The sequence below is a fragment of the Geotrypetes seraphini genome, chromosome 1 (genome assembly GCF_902459505.1).
Source record: "Geotrypetes seraphini chromosome 1, aGeoSer1.1, whole genome shotgun sequence".
Classification (NCBI taxonomy): Eukaryota; Metazoa; Chordata; class Amphibia; order Gymnophiona; family Dermophiidae; genus Geotrypetes; species Geotrypetes seraphini.
The window spans coordinates 2,752,638-2,779,687 of NC_047084.1; the positions used below are offsets into that span (position 1 = coordinate 2,752,638).

The 27,050-nt window shown below is 41.8% G+C and overlaps 1 protein-coding gene across 1 annotated transcript in view; it reads left to right on the forward strand.

Moving 5' to 3' along the window:
• Positions 1-27,050, forward strand: part of ERAP1 (endoplasmic reticulum aminopeptidase 1) — a 115,961-nt gene that overhangs the window by 25,141 nt on the left and 63,770 nt on the right. The window contains exons 6-12 of the mRNA XM_033914666.1: positions 6,934-7,088; positions 14,268-14,381; positions 18,378-18,509; positions 21,399-21,530; positions 21,673-21,741; positions 23,495-23,652; positions 26,613-26,692. Coding sequence (XP_033770557.1) covers positions 6,934-7,088; positions 14,268-14,381; positions 18,378-18,509; positions 21,399-21,530; positions 21,673-21,741; positions 23,495-23,652; positions 26,613-26,692 — 840 coding nt within the window. The remainder of the gene's footprint in view (positions 1-6,933; positions 7,089-14,267; positions 14,382-18,377; positions 18,510-21,398; positions 21,531-21,672; positions 21,742-23,494; positions 23,653-26,612; positions 26,693-27,050) is intronic.

Consider the following 27,050-nt stretch of genomic DNA (forward strand, 5'->3'; position numbering starts at 1 on the left):
TTTTATTATTCTGGTTCATCCATGGGTATACTTTTTGGTTCAGATAATCATATTCATCTCTTTTGAATTTCCTTATTTTGTTTTTCTTTATATTTTCTTTAAATTCATCCATGTTATTCATCATTATTTTGTATTTATCCGTGAATTCTGTTTCAGGTATGTGGGATTTTAAATTGTTCAAATCCGAATCTAATTTAATTTTTTCTTGATTAATCTCATTTTGGCTTCTTTCTATGATTAACAACATCAAGTCTAAAGCGCATTTATTGAGGATTCTGCTCCATGTTTCAAGGAATTGAGTGTCCTCTTTGAAAATCTGTGGTGCTTTATTGATCCTCAGACCTCTCGGGATTCTCTCTTTTTTGCAATACTCTATTAGCATATCGCTGTTCACTTCTAGGCTAATTATGGATTTGTATAACTTATTTAAATCTGACCATACTGTTGTGGTAGTGTCTATGCTTGATGTCATATCAAATTGTGTAGTAGTTTCCAAAAGTTTGGCTGCCCTATCCTGAGGGAAGCTAAATACAGTTTTCCACCCTTCCTGTGCCATCTCTTAATAGTGATTCCACTCTCAGTAATATAATGGCTTCCAATCTAATACCTCTGAAACCAGACTACAGATCTAGATTGGTACTTCAAAATGTATAGCTTTATTTTGTGGAGCTCTCAGATACCTACTCCGTTGATCATTAAAGATTATTCAAACGGTTTTTGTAGGCAAGGGTATCAATCATTGAGCTCCACCTTATCGTGATAGTACTGTTAGAAGCAAGTGCTAAATGTTGAACAGTGATTTTTTAGATAAAGCACTTATCTTTTTTATGGTGGCTTCTATTATGCCTCGTAGTGTGCGCTCTGTGCCCAACGGGACCCGTTTCGCCCAAATCAAGGCTTCTTCAGGGGTCTCTCGAATTGCTGTTAACACAGAGAAAAGTATTTCACTTAATGAAAAACATTTTGTTATGACTTTTAAGAAAGCGTGTACTCACTGTGATTACTTGTAGCGACTTCATCAAAATGGCGTTAGCAAGAATTGAACGCCAACGCTTGCGCTATATAGACGTGTCAATTAAACTGCCCCTGTGTATCTTAAAGGGACAATCAATAATTTCGGTAATAGATTATCTTCTCTCAGTTTAACTTTAAAATCTGCTGGGGAGAGTATTTCTTTAAGATTTCTATCACGTGTAAATGCTATGCGTAATTCTGTTTCTTTAAATATAGTATTGGTTCGCATAATTCTCCAATTATTCTTCAATATTTTAGCTATGTTATTGCCATATGCCAAACAGATTGAAAAAACAGATTGGCAAAATAACAGATGAAGGTCTAAAATCAGGCTTTCTCACATTGAGGGATTACAAATTTTTGAATAAATCTTGTCCATTAACACCTGTATTTTATGTGCTACCAAAAATACACAAGGATTTGATCAATCCTCCAGGGAGACCGATAATGTCTTCACGGGGCTCTTTGTTGGAACCCATTTCAAAATTCGTAGATATTTTTCTAAAAGATGAGGTTCCAAAAATTAAATCCTTTGTTCAAGATGCGAGTATGGTGATGGAAAAATTGGAAGAGATACCTGTGGACATATTTCCTTTCATGTTAGTAACTCTTGATATCAAAGCATTATATACATCAATACCCCAGGATGAAGCTTTGAATATTATTAAGAAAACTTTTGAAAACAGGACAAAACCTCACTTGATTCCTTCTGAATTTCTTGTACAATTATCAAGAATTGCAATGAAAGAAAATTATTTCATGTTTGAGAAAGAAATATACAAGCAAAAAATGGGAGTTGCTATGGGAACGGTCTTTGCTCCCTCAGTGGCAAATCTTTATATGGCAGATTTCGAATCCATTTGGATCGATCACTCACCTTTTTTGTCAAAAATCTATTGTTGGCTAAGGTACATAGACGATGTTCTGATGTTATGGACAGGAGAAGAAAAAGAATTAAAGTCATTTTTTTCCTGGCTTAATAGTTGTGACTCCAACATAGTTTTCACAATGCAATATTCAAAATATAATATAAATTATTTGGACGTGACGATCACACAAAAAGAAACATATTTTGAATTTGACGTTTACACTAAAGAGACAGATAGAAACACGTTCTTGTCATATCATAGTTGCCATCCTGTAAGTTTAAAGCAAAATTTACCGTTTTCACAATTTTTACGGTTAAAAAGAAATTGCTCTACTAAAAGAAGATTTACATTACAATCCAAATTACTCATAAAAAAACTTGAAAATCGTGGGTATCCCAGTAAAATCTTGAAGAGAGCTTACAAAAGGGCAAAATATTATAATAGGGATTGGCTAATTCACAAGAATATCAATAAAGAACATTCAAAAAAAGAAGAAGAAATAATGACTTGTGTAATGAAATTTTCAGCATATGGCAATAACATAGCTAAAATATTGAAGAATAATTGGAGAATTATGCGAACCAATACTATATTTAAAGAAACAGAATTACGCATAGCATTTACACGTGATAGAAATCTTAAAGAAATACTCTCCCCAGCAGATTTTAAAGTTAAACTGAGAGAAGATAATCTATTACCGAAAGGTTTTTTTAGATGTGGTAAATGCAGCGTATGTGAAAATATGGTACAACTAAAAGAGTTCACCAGCCAGAAAGACGGAAAAGTCTATTCTATCAATCACTTTCTCACTTGTACCACAGACCACATAATATATGTGATAACATGCCCATGTAAGAAATGGTATGTTGGTAAATCAATAAGATCATTGAGAACACGGATCATCGAACATAAATCTAATATTAAATGCAAGAGGATCACTGCACCTCTAGTGGAACACTGTAACCAATTACAACACAGTTTCAAAGAATTGAGGTGTTTTGCAATAGACCGGGTGAAATTAAACCCACGAGGAGGTGATAGACAAAGAACCTTACTACAAAAAGAATCCCGTTGGATTTTCAATCTAGGCACATTAAAACCTGCCGGTCTGAATGTGAATATGGACTGGAGTGTTTTTTTCTAATCTAGTGTCATAGTAGCAGTTTCAATTGAAAATTATTGATTGTCCCTTTAAGATACACAGGGGCAGTTTAATTGACACGTCTATATAGCGCAAGCGTTGGCGTTCAATTCTTGCTAACGCCATTTTGATGAAGTCGCTACAAGTAATCACAGTGAGTACACGCTTTCTTAAAAGTCATAACAAAATGTTTTTCATTAAGTGAAATACTTTTCTCTGTGTTAACAGCAATTCGAGAGACCCCTGAAGAAGCCTTGATTTGGGCGAAACGGGTCCCGTTGGGCACAGAGCGCACACTACGAGGCATAATAGAAGCCACCATAAAAAAGATAAGTGCTTTATCTAAAAAATCACTGTTCAACATTTAGCACTTGCTTCTAACAGTACTATCACGATAAGGTGGAGCTCAATGATTGATACCCTTGCCTACAAAAACCGTTTGAATAATCTTTAATGATCAACGGAGTAGGTATCTGAGAGCTCCACAAAATAAAGCTATACATTTTGAAGTACCAATCTAGATCTGTAGTCTGGTTCCACAAGTCTTCTAACCAGGAGATCAAGTTCTGGTACTGCTGTCATCTGACAACAAGCTACTGTAATGGTGGCAAGGCTCTTACAAAGTCATTAAGAAGAAGGGACCTGCAAACTACAAAGTGGCCCAGCCAGACAAATGAAAATAAACCCAAGTCTTTCATAAAAATCTCTTTAAAAAATATGTATCAAAACAACCTCTTCTCTATTTCAGGGGGAAGATTTTACGCCAGAGCTTCCATTGAGTTCTGAGCTACTGCGGGTCCCGTTTGGAGGCCAGTTCTTTGCTACACACAGTAACGTACAGTCAATTTAATATCCAATTTGCAAGTTCTTCCGGAATTAATCCAGCTACCTCTCCTCTCTTGTAACCAAAAAAAAACCAACCAATACTGTTGTAACTTCACTGGAAATGTCCAGTTAGCTCTTTTGTAATCCGCCTTGAACTGCAAGGTATAGGCGGAATAGAAGTCCCTAATGTAATGTAATGTAATATTCAGAACACTGATGTCTTCTCCGGTATTCCAGGATGAATTAATCTAATTTGTCATGACATTGTTATTGAGAGCAGTATAGCACATTTTAAATAAATATAAAGATAACAATAATCTTACAGCCCTCAAAGTAATCTAGCAGTGACCATATTGAATTTGGGATGCCTTCTGGCAAGCAGTAGCCTCAGAAGTAAGATAGATGCTTAACTCAGAGTGACTGAAGAGCCCAGCAGTGACTTGCCCCATTGTATTTGTCCCAAAGCTCCAATACTGCATTGATTTCACAAAGGGTAATACTCTCCAAGCTTAAAGCCCAGAGCTTCAGGTTGACAAACTTATTGAAAGAATGGGGGCAACTCAGAATGTTTCTTAGTGGACATGACAAAAAGGTACTAGCAAGTACTCCTCACTACAGCAGATAGGGAGAAAACAGCCTTTTTGACTTCTGAATGACTGTTTGTTTACCATATTACCATTTGGACTTAATGGTACTCTACAGTAGCTATAGTGTAGAATCCAGTAGACTGCTTCCAGGGCCAGATTTATGTGTATTGTGGCCTCTGAGCTGTAATAAGGTGCCTCCCTTGATTACCATATATATTTGAATATAAACCCATCCAAATATAAACCAAAGTAAATTTTACCCCCCAAAAAGGGAGAAAAAAATGTTGAATATAAACCAAACTCGCATCAGTCATGAAAGGTTGCTATGGGAGTGAGTGGCCTAGTAGTTAAAGCTGCTGTCTCAGCAATCTGAGGTTGTAAATTCAGTCCAGCCTGCTCCTTGTAACTCTGGGAAAGTCACTTAATTCCTCTATTGCCCCAGGTCCCACAGTTAGAGCCTGCAGGGACAGAGAGGGAAAATATTTAAGAGTACCTGATTCAATATATTGTAACTGCTTTAGGAGAATCTCTTCATGAAAAGGTGGTAAATAAACATAGCAACCACTGTAGGAACGCATGTCAGCCATTTTGAGTAGTGAGACTGCATGGGGCAGGAGCATAGGAGGATCATTCTTACCCTGGCTCATCACTGGACCAGCAGGGCTCAAGATAGGCTCGGGGAGAGGTCTGTAATGGATCTGAGAGGGGGAAGATTCAAATATAAATGGAAAACCCCCATTTTTGAGTCATTTTATGGCCATAAAAATCTAGGTTTATATTAGAGTATATACGATAAATAGTAAGTAAATTTTAGGTTCAATAGACATTAAAAGAAACAGATAAAACAACCAGAAATAGTTGATAAAACCAATAATTATGATTATTTTATTTAGTAATTTTCATTATTCACAAATGCATTTAATTTTTTAGGTGAAATGTGAAGCCCTAAGCCAGGAGTTCTCAACTTAGATCTAATTTTCCATTTGTCAGTCACACAAACCTCTACAAGCTCAAGGCAACTTATCAGAGATCAGGAAGGGAATAGGAGAGGAGGGAAAAACAGGGGATGAGGAGAGACAAGAGGAGGGGCTTAGGTGGCGGGGGAGGAGACAGAGAGATGCCGAAACAGTTCTTGGAATACACCAAGATATCCATAATGAATTTGCAAATCTATCAAGCATACTGATTACAGATGTCCTAAAAACATGACTTGCTTGATATGTCCAGAGGACTGGACTAAGTAGTCTGCCCTAAGCTGTAGCTTGTGTAACGTATGTAAATGTGGCCTAGGACAGCTATGCATGCACTGCCGTACCCATGAGATAAACATTGCATTAGCAGTACAGTATTTAAAACATGTGAATTACCACACACATAGGCCCCAATTCTGCAAACTGCGTCCCGATTGTAGGCAACTGTAGGCGTCCTACAGCTGTCTAATCAGCCAATCAGGATGCATGTTTTTAAAAGAAATGCTCCCCAGGCAGGCCACCTATGTTGAAGGCACCTCTGGGAGCCTAGGGAGGCCCATAAGCCCACCTAAGCTCACCTAAGGCTAAGTGGTAGCCTTAGGTGAACCTAGGTGGCCCTATACATCTCCATAGGCCAGCAGGAGATGCGTACAATGTAGGCCAGCAAAATGGTGGCCTACATTGTAAATAGACGCGGTCGCTATACTTATCATGGCAAGTGATCTCCCTGCCGCGATAGGTATAGCGGCCGCCTGCCTTCCCTCCCTCCCCCGAACGAATGAGGCAGGAGGGATGCCCAATCCCTCCTGCCCGGAAGACCCCCCCACACCCCCGATGATCGCCGCAAGAGGGTGCCCAACCCCTCCTGACGGAAGAAGACCCCCACACACACGATCACCTGCAGGAGGGTGCCCCTCCTGCTGGAAGAAGACCTACCCACCCCCCACGATCGCTGGCAGATGGGGGCCTTAGGAGCCTGGGCCAATCAGGCCTTAGGCTTACCGGGGATGAGCCGGAAAGGGATGGGCCCGCCTTATTTCGATGGAGGTGGGCCTGCCGCCCAGGCGGTAAAAAGACCCGTCTGGCCAACTTTGAAAGGTTAGTGGGGGGTTCGGAGGGGGGGTGTTAGCGGGGGTGGGGGGTCCGGAGGGGGGCATCTTCTGGCAGGAGGGGTTGGGCACCCTCCTGCTGGCGATCGTCGGGGGGGGGGGGAAGACAGGTGGCTGTGGCCGTTATACCTATCATGGCAGGGAGATCCCTTGCCACGATAAGTATAGTGGCCATGTCTACACTAACCTGGTTCTGTAACCGGCATCTGTAACATGGACGTCAGTTACAGAATCGAGTTTATTTTAGGTAGGCGTAGGTCTGATTCTGTATAGGACGCCTCTTAATGCTTAATGCACTTTAGTAAAAACAGCCCCTTCTGCTTAAAAAGCCTATTTTCTGCTATTTTATTTATTAAATATTTTTTATATCATTTAGTATACATTATTGGGTAATTTGATTTTTCTTTGTTTTTAAAGATCTTGCTGCTATTCCTGACTTTCAGTCTGGTGCTATGGAAAACTGGGGCCTGACCACATACAGAGAATCATCTTTGTTATATGACATGGAAACTTCCTCTGCTTCCAGTAAACTTTGGATTACTATGGTTGTAGCACATGAACTGGCTCACCAGGTAAACTTTGTGGGTTAAAAAACCCAGGTGATCATGTAAAGCTTCTGTGCTTCCTTGTATCAGAATACTAAAGGGTCGTGATGTGATAAACTCTTCCATTTATTCATTCTGGTGAATTAAATTAAGAAAACATTAAATAGCCTTATATGGGTATTTTATAATATGCACACTTTTTGCTGTATAAACAATGTGCTTTTCAGAGGGTATGATTTGGTTAGAAGCAACTATATATACACATTTAATTAAAAATATATGTATACAGTTTACCCAGGCATCTTTCTTAAAAGTGATAGAAATCTATGTGGTTACGTCTTTTGCCCAAACAAAAATTTCGTGCTTGTTTCCCGACCATTCTAGATCCCTGAGCAGGTGTCCCCTACCTCTGAAACTCTATTGAGTGTATCTTGTGGTATTCAGCCTATTTCTGCTAGGTCTGTCCCCAGAGCAGTGCACAAACCAGAATCAGATGCACTAGAAAGAGTACACTTTAAATCTCAAACTGACAATTTTGAGGAGTTTTCTTCTGTGGCCTCTAGAGGGAGCAGGAGAGCAGATTTGCCTGTTCTACAACACACACACAGCTCTAGCTTGGTTCCCAGCAGTCATGTGCAGGCTGAAACTAGAACCAACAGGAAAGCCTTTGCACCTGAGGGTTTGGGGCATGGCTGCAGGCTTTTACTCCAGAGAGCAGAACAGCTAGAGAGGCAGAGGGAAAAGAAGGAGCAGCAAAGAAGGCAGGAATGCTCAGGGCTGAGAGTTCTGGATGGCAGTAAACAGCCTGAATGCATGGACTTGGTAGAGTCCAGAGCAGAGCAACTTGGGCCTGGAAACCAGGAAATTCAAGCTATGGAGCTGGAGCCATACTATGAGCAGCTCACTGGGACACTGCCTATGGAAGTCTGCTGCACTAAAAGCAAAAGAGCTAAAATTGCCTTATTGTTTGGCTGGACGTTTTTGCCTCTTTTTGTTCTGGATTTACTTGTGAAACACTGTATATTTTTGGATAAGCTTAATGAATGCTTATTGCTATGTAACCCTGAGAAAGGTGTGGTGCTTGGTGGCACCTGATTGAACTTTAAAAGAACTGGGGGGTTTTCCCCTCTGTGTGGGGGAAAGACTGTTAATAGTCCCAGGAAGTGGAAACTGCTCTGTGTTTTTCTGTGGTGGGTTTTTAAGGGCATATTTTTTCCAATATTGAGACCACACAGAGCACACCCTCTGGCCAGCATGTCATAGCCATAAAACTGTTTTGGAAAATTCAAATATTTCCTTTAAAGATAAGCTGGACAAGCTATGATGGCTTTGAGAAGCCAGAACTGTGGGTTTGGGGTTTATTTTGTGTTTCCAGTATTGATAGACTCGAGCTAAAGAATTTCAAAGAACTTTATTGGACAGCAGAAACCCAGAGACTGTTTGAAAATACATTTCTTTTTGAGCACGGTGTGCACTAGTAGAAGGACCAGAGGCCATATTTTGAGTACTTTGGAGCTTTCTGCCACTTTGGGTTTTTTTTGTTTTTTTTTGCATTTTGATCTGTTTAAACTCTGGCAAGAAGGCTGGTTTAAAAATTTTTTTTTTTGGGGGGGGGTTGTGACTAAACTAGGTCCTTGCTATAAGAAACATACTTACCTGGTGCTGTGGTATTTTTCTGCAGTCGCCTTTTCCTTGTACAGCCTGCAATGGCTCACAAGAGTTTTCTCTTGTCACTGGTGCCCTAGGACCTATTGCCCTGAGGCTGCCAGTGACAAAGTTAGTGTCAGGAGTGAGATCTTGATAAAAGAATAGCTTCCCCCTACTTGATCCCAGGAGTGTTGGGACATAATGGACTGCTCTGCACCTCATAGAGCTTCTGAGGATGTTTATATAGTGTCAGCTAGTCCCTACACTGCTTCTGCATGGGTCTGGGTTTCCCACACTTGAAGCAGGTTATTATTTTCTATTGGGTGTAACTGGATCCTGAACGTTCTTCATGGGCTGGGGTATGCTAACCTGGGACTTACTATGGGCCTTTGCCTGTGGTAACTGTCTCCTTTGTGAGAGAGTATCCTCATGTGTGCTTCCTTCAGAACCTGTAAAAACATTCAAATCAATGTAGGCTTCTGCCAGCTCAACAACTTGGTCTATGGAGTGACTCCCCTGTCTCCGGATCCAGGCTTTCAAGTTCTTTGGCACGGACTCCAAAAACTGCTTGAGCAATAGTTCGGTAAACAATGCCTGAGGATCCATAAGACAGGGCTGTAACCACTGCTCAGCTAATTTTCTCAGCCTGTGCAGGAGCGCTTTAGGCCTTTCCCTATTCATTATTTGGACTTTCCTAAACTCCTGACGGTAGTACTCCCTAGTGAAGCCTAGATAGTCGAGAATATGGTTCTTGATGGCTCTATACTTGTTGGCTGGCTCAAGGCTGAGAGTCTGATAGGCTGCCAACGCTTTTCCAGCGAGGTATGATATCAGCCTCGTAGCCCATTGTTGTTCCGGGCAACCTGCAGCCACCGCCATGCTCTCGAATGCATGTAAAAAATCGTCTGGGGCATCTGTAGGTCCCATCTTACACAATTGCATGTTTGTAAGAAAGTTCAGTCTGACCGGAGCTCCTGATGCTGCTAGTAATCCTGTACTCAGTCCATTAGTGGTTGCTCCTTGCAGAAACTGCGTTAGTGTCCTCACCTGGTCACCCATCACTTGCACCAACTCCTCATGCCGCTGACTGGACTCCATCTGGCTTCCCCGCTAGAGCTCCTGGTTGCTCTGCAACACTGATTTTAAGTCCTCCGTCTGCTTCTGCCGCTCTGAAGCCAAAAGGGAAAACAGCTGCTAGAGGTCCATGACGAACCTGGAAAGGAAAAAGAAAAAGAAGAGAACCCAAGCGCGGCCTTTTTTTTTTTCTTTGGTGCACCCCTGAGAGCTAGCCCCAGTTCCCGCCTCCCGACCAAACTATCATTCCCTGTGTCCTTCACCAGCCGCCCCAGGGTACTCTTACCCGACAGACTGATGAGTCTGGACCTTGGGATTGATAACTGGTTTGGCACTCCAGAATGCTGCTGGGCTTCGTCTGGTTCTGCTTCCATGCTCCCAGAAGTCACAGTCCCTCGCACAATTCTCCTACTGTCATCACTCCTGCTGAACAGCTTTCAGTCCACTGGCTCAACAGGTGAAAGTCCAAAACAAAACACAGTGTAAAGCACTGCTTAAAACCCCCCACAATTCCTGGTTTAATGTTATTTCTTGCCACAATCTCCAATAAGAGGCAGTAAAAATTAAATCCCAAGAATGACACCAACTTTGTCACCGGCAGCCTCTGGGCAATGGGTCCAGTGACAAGGAAAACTCTTGTGAGCCGCTTCGGGCTACACAAGGAAAAGGAAAGGCAACTGTAGAAAAACACCACAGCACCAGGTAAGTATGTTTCTAATAGCAAGGACCTAGTTTATTCAAACAGACTCCCCCCCCCCCCCATTTAAACTAGCCTTCTTGCATAAGATTTTAAACAGTCCAAAATGCAAAAAAACCCAATAGTGTCAGAAAGCTCCAAAATGCTCAAAATATGGTCCTTCTACTAGTACACACCATGCTCAAAAGGAAATGTATTTTCAAACAGTCTTTGGGTGTCTGATGTCCAATAAAGTTCTTTGAAACCCTTTAGCTTGAGTCTCTCAATACTGGAAACACAAAATAAACCCCAAACCCACAGGTTTGGCTTCTCAAAGCCATCACAACTTCTCCAGCTTATCTTTAAAGGAAGTATTTGAATTTTCCAAAACAGTTTCTTGTGCTGATGTCAGCTAACTCAGCCTGCATTAGTGCTATGGCACTAGGCACCAGCATATGACGAGCTGGCCGGGGGACTGCTCTGTGTTTTTCTGTGGTGGGTTTTTGAGGGCATACGAATTGCAATATTAAGACCACACAGAACACACTCCCTGGCCAGCTTGTCATATGCTGGTGCCTAGTGCCATAGCTGGAGAAGCTGTGATGGCTTTGAGAAGCCAGAACTGTGGGTTTGGGGTTTATTTTGTGTTTTCAGTATTGAGAGAAACTTTTTCAAAATGGGGTTGAGAGTTAACAAACATGCCAAAATTATGAGGACCAATAAGGGTGTGGCTACCATTAAAGAGACAGGCACCATCAAAACCAATTGGAGGAATGCATTGAAATAACTCTAATAATATAGTGTTGTCAAATTTGCTAGCGTCCCTAATTTCTGCTAACGTTTTATCTGTTTGTTCTAGCCTAGCCAGTATTCTCTTTACTTTCACACATTTAATTTCTATCCATAAGGATTCCACATTACTATCAGTTTCCTGCTAAAATACTCCAGAGCTTGAGTTGCTACCAGCTAGCTCTTGGCAACTTTGATGACCCATCCCCAATTCCTTCAGTGTGAACTGCTTGAACTGTTGCTGCTTCGCTCTAAAGGACTGCTGGTATCAGTCAGTTGTCAAGGTACTGGTGCTTCCAGAGCATACAGCCTCTCCTTGTCAAGTAGCTACTCTCATTGGCCTCCAGATTTCCATCCAAACTCTCAGAACTTGCAATGTCTTCTTTAATTTGTTTTAAATCCAGAGTTGGTCAAAACATGCCCCCTTCATTCAGGGCTGCAAAATAGTATACCTGCCATTTCTCCAGTCCTCTGGAGAGACTAGAGTGGCTTTTATTTGTAGCAATCTTTGTAGAGTCTCCATGACTGTTCTTACCTGTAGTGGAGAATGGCAGAAGGACTCCCATAAATGTATCAAAGAAGAGTTGTTGCCAGATTAAGAACATACTCCTAAATGACCTCTAGGACCCACTGATCCAAGATAATACAGGTCCATCTCAATTTTTTAAAAAAGGCAAGCAATGGCTGCATCAGAAGTTTGCTCCAAAATCTCACTGAAAAGCTTAGGTCTTAGAATCCCTGAACAAGAACCTACTCAACTGGGGCAAAGATAACTTTTCAGGACTGTACTTTCAGACCTCAAGCCTGGCCCTAGATGACAATCACTCTGCTCACCACAGCTATCCTCCAAGAGCCTTGAAACTTTAGATTTACCCATATTTTCTACAAGTTTTCACTAAATTTTGTTCAAAGTTGTTTCCTCTTAAAGGGAAGTTTACTGAGCCATGTCTTGGACACTACACTTGCCAACCAGTTTCTCAACCACAGTAGCCATGGTGTGTGTGTGTGTGTGTGTGTGTGTGTATGTATTTATTTATTGTAGAGGCTTGTTAAGTCACATAAGGATCAACGAGGAAAGTGGGCCCTACCTCCCAAGTGTGCTGTTTCTGGGCAAGTGCTGAAACCACTCCAGGCACACAATCTTCATAGACAGTTGCTGATGGGGCTTCAACAGATACCTCGAAGGATAGCTTTGACAGTGCCTCCATCTAATGATCTTACAGTTCATGAAAGTTCTGCACTATTGGGTTTGATTCACATTGCAACTCCTTGTGATACTGGGCAAGTCACTTAACCCTCCATTGTACAAGTTACAAAATAAGTACGTATCTTATTTGCTGCCAATACTAAGACATTCAACCTAATGAAGTACAATCTGTCCTTTTTATTAGCATGTATCAGGTACATTCTTGCTGTGGACCTGCCTGCTTTCAGCCTGGCATCATTTTGCCATTATCATGTCCTTGTTTGCCCTATGCAGTGGGTCATCTTCAGCCTCAGATTCTGGCTGATGCTGCTCTGAAATACTCAAAACTACCAGAATTCTCACTATGAAGGACAATGATTCACCCCTTTTAAATATGCAGACTACCATCTGATCTTTTCCTGCTGGGACTTCCCTGTTTGAATAGGATCTTCCAGAGCTTAGACAGGTTCCTTAAGGGAGTCCCTCCATTGGCGCTAGGGAGTCCCCCCCATATTAGAGAACCCCCATCATTGATGTCACTCACCGGATCCTTCTGGGTCGCTTCAGGATCAACAGTCCTGCCTGTGATTGCCAGGAGAAAGTTCCTCCTGATGAGCCCCAACCCCAGACCCTTCTTTCATCAGGACCACAAGTTCTAAAGAAAAGTGCATGCTCACTGAAACATTCGACCCTTTTAACAGTGATATTTGTGCCTGCTTGCCTTTGAGCACCAGTAGAGCATAGCATTGGTGGGCCCGCCATCTGTCCAATATTGAAGACCTAGGGGTCTTTGAAAAAAAAATAAAGTGGTTGCTGTTTTAGTCAACTTCAAGTACAGAAATAAAGATGAATAAATTAAGAGAAAATCTATAATATGATGCCTTTTTTGTGCTTACTATCTATTCATTTACTTTTCAACAAATAAAAATAATAATAATTTAAATAATTCAAACAATAATTTAATTCAAAGCCAATGAACTGATTTGTTTTTTTTATTGAAGTAGCAATGTTTCAAGCATGATTTTCTAATAGAACATCTATGTGGGATGCTGTATTTTACAAATGGAACACTGGCACCTTGGTGCTTTTTAAAAAAAAAGTTAAAAAAGAATTCTAATACGATATATTAATACACTGGAACAATATATACGCTCCTTATTCTTCATAATTAAAGAGCCCCAACTTGCGCTTATCAACTTGCACCTTTACTATAGCATCTTTAACAAAGCTGTGGATTTGAATCAAGTAGACAATTTTCTTGAACATTTGGACTGTTTAAATGTTTTTGGTTTTCTTTTTTCCATTTATTCACAGAGGTTTAGCACTTGAATTAGCACAAAGAGGGGCTTGGTGATTATACTGAATAAGGGAACTAACTCTGGCCCCTTTTAGAAAGCCGCAGCAGTAAGTCTGCCATGGTAAATGCACTGAAACCCATGGAGATTGAATAGGCTTTGGTGCATGTGCCATGGCTCTCAGTGTATGAATATACTGTTGAAGCCATTCCTCCTCTAACTGTAAGAATATAGAGTCTTGGCTTACACTGATTTTTATAGGTTACCTTGTGAGCGTGGAGGAGTTTGCTTGTTTGTACATCTGATTATTTTTTTTTAGGTATTTAAAAGGCCATTTAATAATTCCAGACTTATAGTAGAGTACAAGACTCACAAGCCAGTTGATGGCTTGTATCTTATTCTTTGATGTTAAAGCACTTTTCAGAATCCATTTTATTTTTTTGTAATACTCTTTGCTGGTCTGTGGTCTATGTTTTATGTTGGATTGACAATATGTACTTCCTTGTGATTTTGTTTTTCTTTCTTTTCTTCCTATTTAGTGGTTTGGGAACCTAGTTACCATGGAGTGGTGGAATGACCTTTGGCTAAATGAAGGATTTGCAAAGTTTATGGAGTATGTTTCAGTAAACATCACCTTCCCAGATCTGCAAGTTGTAAGTGCTATCATGCCGTTTTGTTATTAAGATTTGAGGCAGTGATTCCATAACATGTGCACTAACATTTTTGAGCCAATTATGTGTTTTTAAAAGGGTTTAAAAATCTTCCTTTTTCAGCAGTCTTATGGGACTGGGTTAGATGAGAACTTGCAGGGAATTGCAGGGAACATTCCCTTGCAGAAATTGTAGGGAACATTGTACTGATTGTATGTATGTATTTATTTGGTTTTATATCCCATCCTCCTAGGAGAGCTCAGAGTGGGTTACAAGTTTACATTCATATTAAAGTGTATTTAGACAAGGTGTTGGCAAACATGGCATGGCAGGACAGAGATGGCAAAACATAGTTAACAAAGCATGGTAAAACATAACATGGCAGACATGGTATGGTGAAACATAGTATGAAGCGCATTTTATGACAAAACATAGCATGACAAACATAGTATTACATGCATGGCTAACATAGCATGGCAACCATAGTATTATTTATTCCAGGACAAGCAGGCAGGTATTCTCACATATGGGTGACATCACCGACGGAGCCCGGATGCAGACGCCTCGCAAGCATACTTGCTTGAAGAAACTCGAAGTTTCGAGTCACCCGCATCACGCATGCGCGAGTGCCTTCCTGTCCAGCGCAGGGCGCGTCTCCTCAGTTCTCAGTTTTCCGCGGAGCCGAGAAGTCCGTCTTTGACTCTCTGCATTTAACTTCGTTCACTTTGTGCCTTCTCTCAACCGCGGTTTGTGTTTTTTTCCTCACGAATCGCTGTTTTATTTTATTTCTTTTATTTTAGTTAAAAAAAAATTTTTTCTTCTTCTGTTCGTTTTCCGGGACAGGCCGCTCGGCCGCAGCCCGAGGGCTTTGATTTTGCGGTGGCTATTTTTCCGTCTATGTCCCGGTCTGCTACAGGCTTCAAGAGGTGTAGCAAGTGTCAGCGCGCGATCTCTCTTACGGACCCTCACGAATGCTGCCTCAAGTGCCTTGGGCCAAAACATCATCCTAGGTCGTGCCTGCCTTGCCAAACACTTCAGCCTCGTGCTTTCAAGCGTCGTTGCATTTTGGTGGACCAGCTGTTCGAGATGGAGTCTCCTACTGATCCCTCGACTTCGAAGGCGTCTTCGGCCTCGACTTCCACTGAGGCTCCTTCTGCGCCTACTGCTTCCACCTCGAGCCTCATCAGACCTTCGTCATTTGTAGCAGCTCTTGCTTCGATGTCATCTGCTGTATCTTCCCCTGTTTCCTCAGGTCAGATAGCTCAGCAGTCGGTTCCGCTGGTGGTGATTAAAATGTCTAGGACTCCCAAGTCGAAACACACTCGCACTACCTCAAAGGAACCTCCAACTAAGGCAGGTGGTCTGGTTTCAGACGTGGCTCCATCCTTGCCGGCTCCTTTCCAGACCATGTTAGAGAAGCAGTTTATTCAATTCCTTACTAACATGGAACCCAAACTGCTTCCTCTTATCCAGCCTGGGGCATTCAGCAGACTCCCGCGAGGTCGAGCCGCTTCCTTTGCCCCATTCTGAACGTACACACTCTTTGCAGGGAGCAGAGTCTCTGCGAGTGTCTGGTCTGGCATCCAAGCACATAAAGCAAGGAGCAGATTCTTTGCGAGTGCCTCGACGAGAATCCTCACACTCTATACAGGGAGCAGAGTCTCTGCGAGTGTCTGGTCTGGCATCCAAGCACATAAAGCAAGGAGCAGATTCTTTGCGAGTGCCTCGACGAGAATCCTCACACTCTATACAAGGAGCAGAGTCTTTGAGAATGCATCGAGGTTCCTCCACCAAGCCTCTGGCGCTTCAATCTACAGCCTCTAGTCCTATTCGTACATCGGCTTTGGCTGCTCACGTCTCCAAGGTGAAGTTTCCTCGATCCTCGAGATCTGATCACCGACATTCGAGGCCTTCATCGAGGCATCCTTCCAGGCATAGTTCTTCGTCTCACGGCAGACCTTCTTCCTCGAAGCCTCGATCTACTCCAACCTCGACCAGACCACCGACTCCTCGTTCGAGGTCTCCGATGCTGGACCTCGAGGATGTTCCGGTCTTGATTGCTTCATCCAAGTCACCAGATTCCTTTGATGCCTTTTTCCCTGCCGAAGCTTCTTCTTCGACACAGGCTGCCTCAACATCCTCGAGTTCTTCTCGAGGCAAAGCATTGGCAGATCAGCTATCTTTCTCGTCTTTCCTGCGATAGATGCCTGTGGACTTGGATGTTCAATTGGATACTGGCTCCAAATATTCTAAAGAGTATCTTCCTCAACCTCTGGCAGAGTCTCTTAAGCTTCCACTTCATAAGCTTTTGAATCAGACTTTTGGTCGTTGCATGGAAACACCTTTTTCCATACCGGCTGTTCTAGGAAAATTGGACTCTAGATATAAGACTGTACATCACAAAGGGTTTGAAAATTCTCAGTTATCTCATCAATCCCTGCTGGTCGAGTCCTCCTTGAAAAGGTCCCATCCTTCCAAGGTTTACGCCACCGTTCCTCCTGGAAGGGAAGGGAAAACTATGGACAAATTTGGACGTCACATCTACCAGAATGCTATGATGTCCTTAAAAGTCCTCAATTATAATTTTTATTTCATCACTTACTTTGAATTTCTTCTTTCTCTTCTTCCAAAGTTTTTGGATTATTTGGATACCCAAATGAATTTTGAGTTTCAGGAAGTCATTGCTTCTTTCTCTCAATTACGTCTGCTTCTCCTCCAATCATCTTATGATGCCTTCGAGTTATCTGCATGAGCGGCTGCTTGCTCTGTAGCTATGCGTCGTCTTGCCTGGCTTCGTACCATTGACAAGGACTCTAACCTTCAAGACCGCTTGGCTAACATTCCTTGTGAGGGCAACGACCTCTTTGATGAATCCATCGAGGCAGCCACCAAGAAATTATCTGACCATAAGAAATCATTTGCTTCTATAGTCAGACCTAAGCCAAAGCCAACTCCTGCCAAACCTGCACGCCCTGCTCTTATCTATCAAAGGCGTTTTGTTCCAAAACTGGCTCCTTATACTCGCCCTCCTCTGAAAAAACAGCAACCTCAGAAGCAACAGAAACCTCCAACCTTCTGCTGCACCTAAGGCTTCTCAGCCTTTTGGACTGTTTACAACAGAGCATAACCTCCACCGTTCTGTCTCTGTCTCCTTTTTCCCCTATAGGAGGTCGTCTCCATCATTTTTACAACCGATGGGACACTAATTACATCCGACCTCTGGGTGCTGACCATCATCAGAGAAGGATACTCTCTTCATTTCACTCAGGTTCCACCAGAGCTTCCTCCAAGAGAGTATCTTTCCAATCCATCAGCAAATTTAGACATCACTAAGTGTCCTAAAGGTAGCACCACTCCATTAGGCCAGCTTTTCATTCGTCTACTTTTAGGATGCCTTATCTCGGATACCTAAAGACATCTAAGTCAACCATGCCTATTCTTCACTCATAACCATGTTTACTAATGTGGGAGGGTAGCTACACATATGCATCCTAAGAGTTCAGTGCCAAACACTTAAATTGTTTAATTGATTTTTTTTTTTTTTTTTTGATTTGCTGAAAACTGGTGTGAATTACCACACTGATTAAGCCAGTTAAAAAAAAAAAGTTAGGCATTGATCTCAAATTTAGGTGGCCGCAATTAGGATGCCTAGCGGTGCCTAATGTAGGTGCCGTTTATAGAATCAGGCCCTTTATCTTTTGTCATAACAGCATTGCCATTAGTCGATAGTCTTCTCTCTTGACACTTATTGGAGAGGAGCAGAAATCATTGGGTTGTCAAAGCTATTTAATCCCTGTTCTCTATTATTTTTCATACTAATATAGACTGTTTGGGGTGGATAATTACAGTAAGATAGTGTATCTGTTTTCTTCAGTTTTTATGTATTTATTGGGATCTATTAACTGCCTTTATGAAGAGATTTACTTAAGGCGGTTTAATTTAATATTTTCTATGTAAACACATGTATTGGAAAAGAAGTTCTGTTCTCTTTTTTTTTAGGAAGACTATTTTTTAGATAAGTGTTTTGATGCCATGGAAGTTGATGCATTAAATTCCTCACATCCTATATCCACTCCTGTTGAGAATCCAACTCAGATCATGGAAATATTTGATGAAGTGTCCTATGATAAGGTAAGGTGATTATTGCTTGAAGTTACTTATCTGTATCACATGTTCTCCATGTACAACACGATACAACTCAAGACATACCCTCTGTTACGACCAGATGACAACTGAGTGGAGATCACTTGCCTAGCTTGTACGTTTGTACCTATAACAGCTGTCTTTTCCTTTGGGTTGTACCTTCTGGCATTCAAAAGTTGCCAGACTTCAAAATACCTTGGGCTTGGGCTTTTAAGTTTTTAGCTTGGATGATAGTTCCTGGATGATGAGGCAGGAAAAATATGGGAGAAAGGTCAGGAATGTTATTGGGCAAGCCAGATCAGGGAAAACGAGTTAGAAATCAGGCACTAGTCTGAGCTGGTGGATAGCTGGAAGATAAGCAAAGGTCAGTAACAGAAGACATATATATAGTAACATACTTATGAATGCACATGAGACCTATCACAGGTTAAAGCATAATGGGACTTAAAAGGTTTATATAGTTTCAGGGAACCAATTAGAGCAAGGGTGTAGGAGGAAGGCATGGTTCACTTTCTTATGTGATGAAGGTGGCCTGGGGTGCAAGAATGTAATACTCTTAGGAGTTGCTTCTTAACATGAGATATTTCAATGACCAAGGAGGTCCTGTGCAATGGTTCAGGTGGGAAGTCAGGTTCATGAATGATAGTGCCTCTCAAAATATTTTTAGAAAGTTATAGAAGCTAGAGAGACTTATCTATGCAATCTCCATCCCATGACAAGTACCATATTTTTCGCTCCATAAGACACACCTGACCATAAGACGCACCCTAGATTTAGAGTAGAAAAACAAGGAAAAAAAAACATTCTGAACCACATTGTGTACTAACATATACCAGGCTCTGCACCTAGCTCCCTCACTCCCTGCCAGGCTCTGCACTCTGTCCCCCCTCCCCTATTAATTGTAAGCAATTTTTTCCTTTCATTTTTCATATACACATGACACATTTCGATCAATAAATTGAAAATAAAATCATTTTTCCTACCTTTGTTGTCTGGTGATTTAATTCGTTTCTGGTTAAACTTCCTTCTGACTGTGCATCCAACATTTTTTTCACAATCCAGCCCCATCCCCTTTGGGTCCAGGTCTCTATCTCTCTCTGTCTTTCTTCTGCTTACAACCCCCCATCCCATCCCCATGTCCAGCATTTGTTCTCCTTTCTTCCAGGTCTTTCTCTGCTTCTCTCTCTCTCCTTCCTGGTGCAGAATCTTTCTCTTTTTCTTTTTTTCTCTCTCTCTTTCTCCCTCTCTCTCTCTTTCTCCCTCTCTTTTCCCTATACACCTCCAAGTCCAACATCTGCCCCCCTCTCTTCTGCCTCCCTTTTGTTTCAGGTTTCTCCCTTTATCATCCTTCTGCTAACATTTTGAGTGTTTCCTCTCTCTACCCCCTCTAGTCCAGCATGTTTTCCTGCTCCTCCTCAAGGTCCTTTGGAAGCCTCCTCTCACCCCCCTCCCCCGGGGTCCAAATCCAATGTCTTACAGCTCCTGCTCTCTCCTTCCCTGTCATATCTAGGGGGATGCACTCTTACTCTCCTCCTACTCTCTTCTTCTCTAAATGAGGCATTCTTACTCCATCTTCCAGCTTTGTTTTTCTGTGATCTCTAAAGTGAGGCACTTTTACTGCCCTCTGATCACTAGAAGTGCGACGGGCGGGGCCTTACCTCCAAACTGCTTCCTGCCCCAACGAGAGAGGTCGTCTTCCAGGCTGTGACCGCCGCGGACTTAATTACGGCAGCCTGCACAGCGAACTCAGCAGGCTGCCATTGGCCTCTGAAGCACGTTGCCTCTGCTGCGGAACCACCCCTCCTCTGATGCCAGAGGTGGGACCCTGGCAGAGGCAACATGCTTCAGAGGACAATGGCAGCCTGCTAAGTTCGCTGTGCTAGGCTGCTGTAATTAGGTCTGCGGCGGTCACAGCCTGGAAGACGACCTCTCTCGCTGGGTCAGGAAGCAGCTTGGAGGTAAGGCCCCACCCGTCGTTAGGACGGGATGCTGGATCTGGAGACCCCAGGTGTGAGTGAGAGAAGGCTTCGGCACTCACCGATGCTAGGGAGAGCCATATGGGGCGCAGGCATTTAAAACGGTACTTCGAAGTGGAGGTGGGGTGGGATGTTTAAAAAAAAAAAAAAGTACCTTCGTTGCAAAAGACGCACGGGCATTTCCACCCACTTCTGGGTGGAAAAAGTGCGTCTTATGGAGTGAAAAATACGGTATCTTGGTTTTCTAGGACATTATGAAGCTGCAAAGATAATTGAAACATGATAGGCCGAGAATGTTCTAAGATGTACTCTGATGGAAATATTTGCAGCATATAGGTGAAAATATTCCTTCTAGTTAAGGGTGTAGGTATGCCCACTAGATTGTCATCTTGCTCTGATCAATATATCTTGAATTGGTGTTGGTAGACCCATGGTGGAAACTAACCTCTACTTGGTTTCCATCGTTTTAGACTCCTTGTTCTGTGTTATCAAAGATGAAGTGATTTGAAATCTGCATGGAGGAAGACTGTTATGCTTGGTCTCTTGGAGTTTTGCTGTGAGAAGAATGAGTAGATAAACAGACGAGTGATCAAGTCCAGCATATTGACATTGCATTTCTTGCCAGTTGATCCGGGGATGGGAGTACTGAATAATAATAATAGCAATATGTTTTCTCCATGCTGGCAAACAGATTTAGTTGGGGAGTGTCCCAGGCCCAAAAACATATTCTGTAGGCTTTGATATTATAGACCACTCACTGCATTGCTTGGTTATCAGAGGTTAATGGTATGTTTTTTTGAATTATGGTAATACAATTTAGAGTGTTTGAATAGCAGGTTTATCTTTAGACCATACAGTTTTTAAAGCCCTCCTCTGTAATATTATTTGATTATCTTTTTAGGGTGCTTGCCTTCTTAATATGCTAAGAGATTATATAGGAGCAGATGCATTTAAGGCTGGCATCGGGCAATACTTGCAGAGGTATAGATATCGGAATACAAAAAATGAAGATCTGTGGAACAGCATGACAGATGTAAGTAACATTTATCTTCCTCCTGTAAGCAAAATATTTCAGAAGCTAGTACTTTGTGAGGAAATGATTTGTGGCATTGCAGATTGACTTTGAGTAGAATCATTTATTCAAAATTCAGTAAATTATAACTTTTCTTTCACAGATTTGTCCCGGAGATGGGGCACAACAAGAAATTGATGGGTTTTGTTCAAGAAGCAAGCAAAAATCATCTGTAAGTACAATGGGCCCAAAATTCAGCCATTTTCGGTACTCTACCTGATGCAGATGCTCAACCCAGGTAGTCAATGCTGGTGATTGCCAATTAGCATCAATGATTAGGTGTTAACTGCCAATTATCAGCACCAACTGGCTTGTTAAACAAGGTATGTGTGGGGGGCGGTTGGGGGTGTTAGTGAATGAGCCAAGGACAATAATATTGAGTTTGTGTCTAAGTCCAGGGACCCCTCCCAACCATCTCTCAATTCCCCCTCCCCAAGCTAAAAAAAAAAAAATCCCTGGTGGTTTGGTGGTTGAGCCCACCTCCGCATACATTCTTTTCGTTGCGTTGAGGCAAGAGGGAGTAGGCAGCACCCTGCCCAGTACATCCTGGGATGCACTGGGAGAGGCCTAAGCACCATATAAGGAGTTTTTCTCCTTATACATGTGTATATTATAAATTATGAGGATGCACACATAGGAGGGGTCTTAATTGATCTGGGTCAATCAGAGCCTCAGGCCACTCCCTGGTGCATCCCAGGATGCACCGGGGAGGGGAAGGTCCACCATTTTGAAGAGGTGGGCCTGCTGGCCAGAGGGAGTAGGCATCCTTCTGGCCAGCCATCTAAGTAAGGTAAGGGGAGGGTTGCATGGTGGTGGGAGAGAATGGACATATCTCCCGCTGCCTGGGAGTGTAATTGCTTGGCAGCGGGGGAGAGCGGGCATCTCTCCTGCTGCCAAGGGAGGGTTGTCTCGGGGTGTCTGTTGCTTGGCGGCGGGAGAGAGTGGGCATCTCTCCCGATGCTGAGGAGGTGTTGGGGTTGTGTTGCTTGATGACAGGAGAGAGTGGGTATCTCTCCCGCTGCGGGGGGGGGGGGGGCAATGGGATATTAGTGTCCACGACGTGTTAAGAGACAATGGGCATCTCTCTTACCAATCTTCAATTTATTATTTTTTGTTGTTTTTTTTAATTATTATTTTAATTTTTCTGCGTGTCTGAGCTGGGGGGGTCTGAGCTGTCAAACCTTACTTTCCTGTCAGTCCGCCTGAGCCAATCAGCGCTCAGGCACTAATGAGAAAGTAAGGCAACAACAGCTCAGTCCTGTCTGTAAATTTTGGCTGCAAATGTGGCACAACGAGATTAGAGAATCACTCGGCGATTATAGAGAATCGCTTGGAGTGATCATTTTAATATTAATGACCTTGTTGTACTACATTTGCATGGCAGTATCGGAGACTGCTAGAAAACTTGGAAAAGAACTTGCTATGCCGTATTGATAATCTTCTTCTAAATATATGCATGCTAAATTGGTTAGAGCCGTTTTAGCGAGCATGTTAAGGGCAGATATTGGTTTTGAGAATCTGCCCCTTAGTCCTGATTGTTGATGGAAAAAAGAACCTGAGTATTTTCCTGTCTAATCCAAGCTGATTTATCTGAGAAATGATGTGTAAATTCTTCACATCTTTTGCTTAGAATTTGCTGCCTTAGGTATAAAAAGAAAGAATGATCTCATTCATGCTATTTGATGTGTTCAGGAATAATGGTAATAGTAGTCTGTAGCACGCATATCTTAAAATATAAAAATACAGTCCGCAACTCCATGGAACAGTAAAGTTGCTCGCCTGTATTGCTTTACAGAGAGCATTCAATTGCTTTGTGGCTGTATTAAATAAGAAAGCACCAATGTTGGAGTAAGATAGAAGGTTTCTCTATGAACACGCGTTTTTCTTTCACTTGTATTTTTATTTCTTTTGCAAAAAAAAAAAAGCACTGGACCAAGGGAGATATCATTGATGTGAAAACAATGATGAATACCTGGACTCTACAAAAGGGATTTCCTCTCATAACTGTGACAAAGAAAGGGAGACAGATTCACCTGCAACAAGAACATTACATGAAAGGTTCTGATCCTTCTCAAACAGCCAGGTAATAGAAGTTATGGAAAAAGTGAAAGTGAAAGTGAAAGCCAATAAGCTTTATTTTTTTTTTTTTTTGAAGTGCCAGTTTGCAAATACACGAACACAGCAGTGCAAATGGGGAGTTTGGTTTCAATTGATGCAATCATGGATAAATGAATTCACACACAAGAACACTGTGGAAGCAAGGGATTGAGGATTTTTTTAAAAATTTTTTTAAAGAAAACATAATGGGACAAAGGTGAGGTGTGTGGAGAGAGAATGAGAGAAATAAGGCCCTCACAGCTAGGCTCTTGGGGAATTCAGCTCTTTTAAATCCCTCTACAGAAATAATGCATCTTCCAAAGTTTACTGCATGCTATATTATCCATTTGCATAATAATGAGCTGAGTCGCTGAACCAGAAAAGTGAAAAGGAAAACAAACTAGGGGTGTGGGGGAAAGAATCACTTCTTTAACATAAGAGGACAATTCATCTAGAATGCTTTATATTGCATTCAAACTATCCCACTTATTCATTTTAAATGTGAATGCACTTGGAGGCTCATTTTCAAAACACTTAGACATACAGAGAAGAGAATGACATGGAGACAAATTTGCCCCGTCCCCGTAGGAACTTAATTTCCCCATCCTGTCCCCGTGAATTTTGTTGTCATCCTTGTCCCTGCCCCATTCCTGTAAACTCTGGCTTAACCACACAAGTCTCAAACACTTACAATTTTAAAGTGTTTGAGGCTTGTGCAGATGAGTATGGAGCTTGCAGGAATGGGGCAGAGACAGGAAAAGAACTCACGGGGATGGGACAGGAAAATGAGTTCCCGCTGAGAAGGGGAAAATTTGTCCCCATTTCATTCTCTAATACAGAGTACCGTAGGTTTCTATGATACTTTGTGTGTCTTAAGTGCTTTGAAAATGAGCCCCTTAGAGAAACAAAATAAATACCCCTATATACTAATACCCCCTTTTATTAAACTGTGATAGCAGTTTTTAGCGCGGGGAGCTATGCTGATGCCTTGTGCTGCTCCTGATGCTCATAGAGTTCCTATGAGCATCGGGAGCTGTGCAAAGCATTCAGCGTGGCTCCTGATGCTAAAAACTGCTATCGCAGTTTAATAAAAGGAGGCCTAAATATTTTTAATGTGTTTCTCAGTATGACCTTGCTAAGTAGCGGCAAATAATGTATAAACACGTGTACCCCCGCGGATTCTATATATGGCAATTAAATTGCATGCAGCCAAACTGCACTCATAACTCACTTGTTAACAAGCCATTTGACACTTGGAACATTAACAAACAATTATCAGCATTGATTGGCACTAATTAGAATTTTTTTGTGCAACTTTGTAAGTGTATTCTATAAAGTGTTTAAATTCTACTGGGTGAATCTCAGAAGGGGGTGTGGCCAGTCAGGAATGGGTGTTCCTAAAAATTATGTACACTGTCATTGAATATGCCCGATTTTTGCAGAATTTAGGAGTGAGCATTTATACTAGGTTGTAGGCATAAATGGTTGCGCCTAAATTTTAGTTGCAGGGATGGCTACAACATATATTCTGCTCACCAGCTGGCTTTGCCTGCAGTTCATTTGGTAAGTTCGGCATCTACACAAAAGTCTGCCTTTTTTTGCAGCAGTTCCTTGTCTGTGGAATTCTCTCCCAGTTATGATTCGTTCTGAGCTATCCTATGTAAAATTCAGATCAATGGTTAAAAAACACATCTTTTTGGTTTAGCATTTTTATGAGAAGATTGGTGAATCCTGTTTTTTTGGCAACTATTTAAACAAGATTTAAACAAAATTATTTGCCTTTTAGATTATTTAGATTACTTAGATTTTATTTATTTATTTTTAATTTATTTCATTTTTGTTCTTTCTTGATTGTCTTTTTTCTTTTGATTTCCTATTTTACATGACATTCTTTTTGTTTCTTGTTTTTATATACTTTGTACACCATGCTGTTGATAAACCGAAGTGCAGTTAAAACTTTTAATAAACATAAACATGTGGAGGGGCATAATAATAAAAAAAAAAAGTCTAAGTCCCCTTTTGGCCTAGGCCCTAAACGCTGAAAGTAGAAGCAGGGAAAATGTCCATTCTCAAAAAAAAAAAAAAACGTCCAAAAGGAGTTTTTTTTTTATAATGGCCTACCTCTATGTTTAGCTGTTTAAACGCCCAGACCACCACTACATCTACACTTACAATATAATCAACAAAAAAAAAAAAGCCTAAGTCCCAAATGCCCAACACAAGAGCTTATAGGTGAAGGAGGAGCCAGTCCTTTGCCTAAAAGCTGGATTCTGTAATCGGTGTCTGTCAAAAGGAACACCGGTTACAGAATCCATCCCCCTCCCCCAGCAATGATGGTGACAGGAAAGATGGCTTATCTCCCCTGCTGCGATAACGATCCCGAAGTGCCGTCAACCGCGACACTTTGGATTGTTATCATGGCAGGAGAGATAGCCAATCACTCCTGCCGTGATCCACCCAAACCACCCCCCCCCCCCCCCGATGAGATCAGGCAGGAGGCAGCGCAACCCCTCCTGCCCTGGAGACCTCCCTGAATTGATCGGGGCAGGAGGGAGCCCAAGCCCTCCTGCCCCGGAGACCCCCTACCCCCTCGATACGGGCAGGAGGGATCCCAGGCTCTCCTCCCCTGATGCAGCCCCTCCCCCCGACCGCCCCCGAACCCCTGATCAGCCTGCCTAACACCCACCCGCCGACCTGCGAGACCCCCCCACCCTGACACCCCCTTACCTTAAAACAAGTTGGACGGGTCCCAAGCCCATCCATCCAGCAGGCCCGGGGGGAGAAAATTATTGTTTCTGAATTATTTGTGTATTTAAAGTGCATTCTGTGTAGTGTTTATGTTTAAATTAATTGTATTGCACTGTTAAAGTTTGAAAATCAATAAAGATTTACAAAAAAAAAAAAAAAAAAAAGAAAATGCCTTATTGCTGATAATTTCTCTTACAGCTACATTTGGCATGTTCCATTAACATTTGTTACCAGCAAATCCGATGTCATTCAGAGGTTTTTGTTGAAAACTAGAAAAGGTAATTGCTGTTTGGATTATTTTGTTTTATTACATTTTTATATTGTGCATCTTGTAATTCTAGCAGCCAATAAAACTTTTACTATTCCCAAAGATCTAAAACACCTGAATTTGAATTGATGATAAGACTGTGGGTCATGGAGCATCTCACACCAGTCTTAATCATAAAGTGGACCATTAAAATACTTTGCAAAAAATGTTGCAATTGAAGGGGCAATTTTTATAAGAGGCATGAGCACGAAGAATACTGTTAGATGCCATGGTTGAAGATTCTTTAGGATTTTTTTATAATCGGTATGATCAAAATCTGACCCAGTTCCTCTGGAAAAGTCCCATTGGATAATAAGAAATTAACCCAA